At 47.3% G+C, this 7,500-nt stretch overlaps 1 protein-coding gene across 1 annotated transcript in view; it reads right to left on the minus strand.

Moving 5' to 3' along the window:
* Nucleotides 1–7,500, minus strand: part of ptprt (protein tyrosine phosphatase receptor type T) — a gene marked incomplete at both ends in the record, with an annotated part of 294,857 nt that overhangs the window by 54,222 nt on the left and 233,135 nt on the right. Inside the window, 1 exon segment of the mRNA XM_080495323.1 lies at nucleotides 6,240–6,349. Within this exon segment, the coding sequence (XP_080351449.1) occupies nucleotides 6,240–6,349 (110 nt within the window).

Consider the following 7,500-nt stretch of genomic DNA (forward strand, 5'->3'; position numbering starts at 1 on the left):
ACACACACACACACACACACACACACGGACACACACACGGACACACACACACACACACACACACACACACACACACACACACACACACACACACACACACGGACACAGGAATAGTTTCATATGGAGGCCTAAACAGAAATATGCATGTACACATGGCGCCTGCGGCTGCTGCGCTGACAGAAGTAGAAACAGGAACATGAATATGAATGAGCAGCGACGGAGTGACGCTTTGTGCTGAACTTTACCACGGAAGGTAAGGCAGCTGGAGGAAAACTCACTGAGAGGGATGAATAAAACAGCCTCCCTCGTTATCGGACTCACAGATGCTCAATAAAAGTTTCTTTCTTGTTTCTTTTAAGTGGCAGAAATCCCCGGAGGCGCAGACGCATCGGTTCCAACTGGGTCGCTGCTCCTCGGCCAGGCGACCGGCCGGTCAGAGACTCGCCGCCAAGTCGGAGACACTTTGCTCATCAAGAGACCGTCGGGGCGGCGGCCAAAGCCAAAACGCCTTCCAGCCTCTACTGGCAGACTGAAACCTGCTGCAGGTGCAACTCAGAGTTTAAAGTCCTAGTGAAATGAAGGTTCCACCTCCAGAACTCTCTGGTGTCTCTTCTAGAACGTTTTCCTGCTAACTGGCTGAAGGTCAAATGTTAAAACACGACAATCTGAGAGAAAATAGCCGATAAACGGCGCTATTTCCTCTGCTGGGCGGAGCTTCTGACAATAACAGAGTGACATCACGAGTTGTGCACACGCCCAAGTTGTGTTTACATGATGGAGGATCAGAGTTTTGACCACCAAGAGGCTGAATTGAACCAGATTTCATCATCGTGGTCATTTCAAACCCAGTGATTGATGAAGAAGACACAGAAGGTGGTTCTGCCATCGGTGACCCCGTCTGGAACATGTTTGAGGAAGCAGAAGACGCTTCGTCCTCCATTCGTCCTCGTCTCCTCGCCTCAGCAGCCGCCACTTTTCACCTTTGAGGCTTTGAGGCTCCTGACTTTTGGCAGAACGACCGGCTTCCTGGATCCAACACGTCCAAGAGCTAGAAGACTGAATCACCGGAGACGAGTCCAGGTGTTACTGGATCGTCTACTAGCCGCCCGAGCTAGCTGCTAGCGGCTCCCACTAGCCGGTAGCGGCCCGTGCTCCTTTCCTCCTCTCTGGTCTCTTCCAGGCTCAATCTTTCATCAAGGCTCATAAAACGCCGACTAGAACTTCAAAACACTGTAAAAACTTGATATTTAAGAGGAAACAAGCCGATATAAACACAACAGATCGAGATCTGCACAACTCGTGATGTCACACATAGGCTCCGCCCACAATGGCCCACGAAGAAGGATTCCCCCGACTTCCTCGGCTGGAGATTCAAAATTCAAATAACTTTGTTATGCGACAACAGTGGTGGGGCAGAGTCGGAGGAACCTTACAAGTAGAACCACAACTATCGTAGTGTGTTACATTTCACTGGGACTTTAAAACAAACCAGAGAGGAGCGCCAGAAGGTTTTTTTTTTTTTAAAATCCTGACACTCAAGTTACAATCGGGAAAAGGAGAAAGACTTTAGGTTTGGTTGTCGTTGGTCTGAAAGTGGGAGGAGCCAGAGCGTCCCGCCCCCTGCTGGGAGGCGGGCCGGTGTGTCCAGGCACGCCGCCATCGCAAGTCGTGGAAACCGCCAGCGTGCCTCGCGGTTTGTCTGCAGGTCGTGTGTGTGTGTGTGTGTGTGTGTGTGTGTGTGTGTGTGTGTGTGTGTCTGACATCACTCACCAGCCCGTCCTGAGCCAAGACCAAACCCCAACCCACACTGGTCACCAGATGGACAAGTTCAGAAGAACCCTTTAACACCCAGGTCACACTCACCCCTCCCCCGCAGGGGGTCCTGGTCCGGCCCATTAACAGCTTAACGGGACCAGACAACAGCTTTTACTTTCAGACAATGATATGACCTACACACACACACACACACACACACACACACACACACACACACACACACACACACACACACACAGCAACACAGCAACACAGACACACACAGACACACACATACACACAGACACAGACACACACACACATACAGACACACACACACACACAGCAACACACACACACAGCAACACACACACACACACACACACAGCAACACACACACACAGACACACACACGCATGCGTGTGCGTGTGTGTGTTAATGTTTTGTACTGCTGTTGTGGGGACCGAGTAAATAAGTCACAATTTTAGCACCTCAAGTCGATGTTCAGTTTTACTTCAACAAATGTTGATGATCAACATGGGGGGGGGGAGCAGGGGGTGGAGGGAGGGGGGGGGGGGGTACAACCCGACGTTACATCACAGGCAGTGCGGAGGAAAGACGCCATACGGAGGTTTGACGGTCGACAGACAAACTGACGGAGGATCACTGATAATCCTGCTGGGTGGAAGACAGTAATCTAATAATACTCACGCATGTTTAATAGCGAGACGCTCAGATTATATAGATCACGTTGACGTCTCTGGGTCGAGGTAAAAGCTGCTCGGGGGGAAGCTGGACGAGGTTTATAAGCCTCGTCTTGCTCACTTCGTATGGAAAGTCTCAATAGCTACTGGTTAAATGAAGCGATTGAACACGGAGGGCGAGTCCAGGCTGCAATCTATCAGCAAACGAGAGGAATCGAACCCCGAATCCATCTTCTTCTGACTCCTCCTGGTGCAGGAAGAGATCATCTGCTCATTTAAACTACCTTCACCAGCAGAGCAGGTACAACTCCTCCGATCAATTATTACAATTAAGTTAAATAAATGACCCCATAAGTAAAAACAATATAATTTAATTTAATTTAATTAAATACATTATATGTAAAAAAAAAATAGTATTAAATTAAATTAAATAAATTACCTTATATGTCAATTTTTTTTAATTAAAATAAAATAAAATAAAATAAAACAAAACAAAACAAAACAAAACAAAACAAAACAAAACAAAACAAAATAAAATAAAATAAAATAAAATAAAATAAAATAAAATAAAATAAAACAAAACAAAACAAAACAAAACAAAACAAAACAAAACAAAACAAAACAAAACAAAACAAAACAAAACAAAACAAAACAAAACAAAACAAAACAAAACAAAACAAAACAAAATAAAATAAAATAAAATAAAATAAACTGTTAATGGGTCTTTAAATAGAATATAGAACAAGTTTCCTCACAAGTGAAAGATGTGAAAGTTAAGAAAACCCACCAACGTGTCGCTGACATGATGAAGACGTTTCTGAGGCTGAATAAAGACAAAGCTTCACTGAAACGACTGCTGGGGAGACGAGTTTGACTCGGAATGAGAGGAAAATGTCCAGGAAATGAGTGAGAGGGAAGAAGGTGAGTGTGTCCGGGAGGCCGGCTGATCAGAGGCCGGTGTGGATGCAGCAGCGTGACCTCTGACCTCCGCGCCGCCCAGCCCATCGCTTTCCACCGTGACAGGCGACTGCAAGCTGCTCTATAAATAAAGCCCCTCTGTTTCCTTCTCGCACACAAGAATAAATCACATTTGCTCTCCCCTGAAACGTGTCGCTGGGTTTTAAACCGGAACGACAGCGAGCAAATGAAAATATAACGTACGGTGTCACGGAGGGACAATCTTCATGCAGAGTCAGTGATAAAAGAATACGCATTCTTCTGGAGGTTGAAAGAGATGGAGAAAAATCGTCCACCCCGCGCCTTCTGGAAAGATTTATCCTCGGCAAACAGAGCAAATGAAAAAGGAACGCAGAGAAGACGGGAAGACGTAGCGTCTCAGCGAAAGAGTGAAGGAGACGGGATGAAGATCGGGGAGGGAAATCAGCTCACGCTGATGATAAATGGATCTCTGTGATAAACGGAGCTCTGAAACGCTACGATAGGGAGGCGACGGGGAAAACATGTGCAATGGTTGTTTAAAGAGGGAGCAACACAGAAGGAAGGACAGGCAGTGGAAAGGAGGGGAAATAGATTGAAACAAAGGTGGAAGGAAAGAAAGAGAACGTAGAACGATTAGAACCGGAGAGGATTTACAAGTGTTTTCTGTATTGGTGGTGTTTTTGTCTATCTGGTAGTGTTTTCTGAGTCTGCAGTGTTTGTCACTTCCAGGCCACCGTACGGATGTTTTAAAGTCCCGGTGAAATGTAAAACACTACTTTGCAAAAAACGATAGTTGTGGTTCTACTTGTAAGGTTCCTCCGACTCTGCCCCTCCACTGTTGTCGCATAACAAAGTTATTTGAATTTTGAATCTCCAGCCGACGAAATCGGGGGAATCCTTCTTCTTCGTGGGCGGAGCCTATGTGTGACATCTCGAGTTGTGCAGATCTCGATCTGTTGTGTTTATATCGGCTTGTTTCCTCTTAAATATCCAAGTTTTTACAGTGTTTTGAAGTTATAGTCGGCGTTTTATGAGCCTTGATGAAAGATTGAGCCTGGAAGAGACCAGAGAGGAGGAAAGGAGGAGGGCAGCGGGAGCGGCTAGCTTGCGCAGCTAGCGGGAGCCGCTAGCTTGGGCAGGGTCACCGATGGCAGAACCACCTTCTGTGTCTTCTTCATCAATCACTGGGTTTGAAATGACCATGATGATGAAATCTGGTTCAATTCAGCCTCTTCGTGGTCAAAACTCTGATCCTCCATAATGTAAACACAACTTGGGCGTGTGCACAACTCGTGATGTCACTCTGTTATTGTCAGAAGCTCCGCCCAGCAGAGGAAATAGCGCCGTTTATCGGCTATTTTCTCTCAGATTGTCGTGTTTTAACATTTGACCTTCAGCCAGTTAGCAGGAAAATGTTCTAGAAGAGACACCAGAGTGTTCTGGAGGTGGAACCTTCATTTCACTGGGACTTTAACGTCTCGTTTTAAAGAACCGACAATGTTCTCAAGTGAAGATGTCGTGAGAAGTCGTCAGTTTACGCCGCGGCAGAGTTGATGAGGACGGAACGTTTGGAGAACTTCTCCAAAGTGCTGCTGGCGTCAAACTCGTTCAGATCGTTTCTCAGGTTCGTTTATAATTCCTGCTCGTCGTTTCAGTGTGTCACTGGAAGAGTCTGGATTCACTTCAGCTCCGGAGTGTCTGACACGGTGAAACACCGCAGTGCAGATCTCAATACTAAAGCTTTTCTTTGTTGTGGTGCTGCTATGAAAACATAATCGAGTTAAGACGATCATACACAGCATAATGTGCAGGGAAATGTTCAACGTTCCTCCCCGAAACAATAAAATATTTACATTTAGAAAAACTCAGATAAAGAAAATAGCGCACTATATTACAATATTAATAATAATACAGGACATTAAGGCTCATAAAAGACACAAGATAAATATAGGTAGACCAGCGTCTATAGTGCAAGTACACAATATATACAAGGTGTTTTCCTGGGTTCAGCCGGCGGACAGCCTGAGGAAGAAGAGATTAATATGGAAAACAACTCAATATGAAGTCATTTAAATGAAACCTTCAGGTGCAAAATACAGTGAAATGTCAAAAAACATCCGATCTGTTGTGTCTGCTGCTCCTAACAAATGTGTTATTAATAATAAAACAACTATGTTTTCTTGGAGATGACAGAGAAAAGTTCAATCCTGGTCCAGGAACGTATTCCTGTTCAATCAGACCAGTTCCTGGGTTGAAAAAGCAGAAAACTTTGGAGAAATACTGGAGCAGAAATACACAGGAGGAGGATGAAAGTGTGGAAAACAGAAAGCACGAGACACAAAAAGGTTCGTTCTCCAATTTTCTGGTCAATAATTGAGGAGTGGGTGGAAGGTAACGTGATCCCCCAGTGAAACCTGGTACCAGGACTGGTACTGGTACCAGGACTGGTACTGGTGGTTCTGGTCTCTCTGGACGGCGTCGCCATCAAATATTGAGGAAGGTTAAGAAAAACGCTTTTCAAAAGGCTGGAAACACGAAGCCGACAGCCAATTAAATCCGTTCAGGATCGCAGCTGCAGAACAAGAATGACTTTACTGCTTTTCTTTCTCTTTTTCTTTTTTTTTTTAGCAAAGGATGAAAATCCCTGGTTTCAGCAGCAGGTGTGTTTTTATAGAAATGATCCGGGGTCACGGTGGTTTGACCTCTGCTTGTAACGTCCAGGCACAGATCCAGACCAAACTCTATAGATTGTTCTGTGTGTGTGTGTGTGTGTGTGTGTGTGTGTGTGTGTGTGTGTGTGTGTGTGTGTGTGTGTGTGTGTGTGTGTGTGTGTGCGCTCACCTCGTACTCCTCCTTGAAGCCGTAGCCTTGTCCACACTTCATCTGCGTGATGTGCTGCAGCAGGTCGGCCACCCGGATGGCCGGCTGGAACTGCCCGGCCTGGAACTGCCCTGCAGGCACAGAGACGTTTCCCACAGCGACACATGAGCTCCAGCAGGGCGGCGGCGGCGAGCAGAGGACCCGTGGAGACGCCGCTCAGGTCAGGAGTGGGGGAAAAGGAGCTGCTCGGGCCTTTATGTCACCATTTTAAATCACGTGACGGGAGGATGTAGTCGTAGCAACAAGGTCGTTAGCGGTAGAGATCCACACCGTGGCTCAATATGAACATATAAACATTCAGTGAAGACTGAGCCCGAGGGTTTCACCAGGTCTACGTTAACTACGTAACCACGACTCCCCCGTCTTCTTGATTTGTCCCGGTTCTGGATATTTTCTAGATGTTCTCTCTCCACCACAGGAACACAGGACGTTCAGGCCTCACGCCTCCACGGCCGCCAAAGTCAACAGGTAAACAATCAACAATCAGACGGCCGTCAGACACCGAGGGAATCGTACCGACAACCGGGCCAAACATGAGTGTGGTTCAGTGGTCAGGCGGAGTGTGGTGAGGTGGTTCAGTGGTGAGGTTCAGTGGAGTGGTGAGGTTGAGTGGAGTGGTGAGGTTCAGTGGAGTGGTGAGGTTGAGTGGAGTGGTGAGGTTCAGTGGAGTGGTGAGGTGGCATGGTTCAGTGGTGAGGTTCAGTGGTGAGGTGGTTCAGTGGAGTGGTTCAGTGGAGTGGAGTGGTGAGGTTCAGTGGAGTGGTGAGGTTGAGTGGTTCAGTGGAGTGGTTCAGTGGAGTGGTGAGGTGGAGTGGTGAGGTGGAGTGGTGAGGTGGAGTGGTGAGGTGGAGTGGTGAGGTTGAGTGGTTCAGTGGAGTGGTGAGGTGGTTCAGTGGAGTGGTGAGGTGGAGTGGTGAGGTGGAGTGGAGTGGTGAGGTGGAGTGTTGAGGTTCAGTGGAGTGGTGAGGTTCAGTGGTGAGGTGGTTCAGTGGAGTGGTGAGGTGGAGTGGTGAGTTGGAGTGGTGAGGTTCAGTGGAGTGGTGAGGTGGCATGGTTCAGTGGTGAGGTTCAGTGGAGTGGTTCAGTGGAGTGGAGTGGTGAGGTGGAGTGTTGAGGTTCAGTGGAGTGGTGAGGTTCAGTGGAGTGGTGAGGTTCAGTGGAGTGGTGAGGTTCAGTGGAGTGGTGAGGTTCAGTGGAGTGGTTCAGTGGAGTGGAGTGGTGA

Source organism: Blennius ocellaris (genome assembly GCF_963422515.1).
Source record: "Blennius ocellaris genome assembly, chromosome: 4".
NCBI lineage: Eukaryota > Metazoa > Chordata > Actinopteri > Blenniiformes > Blenniidae > Blennius > Blennius ocellaris.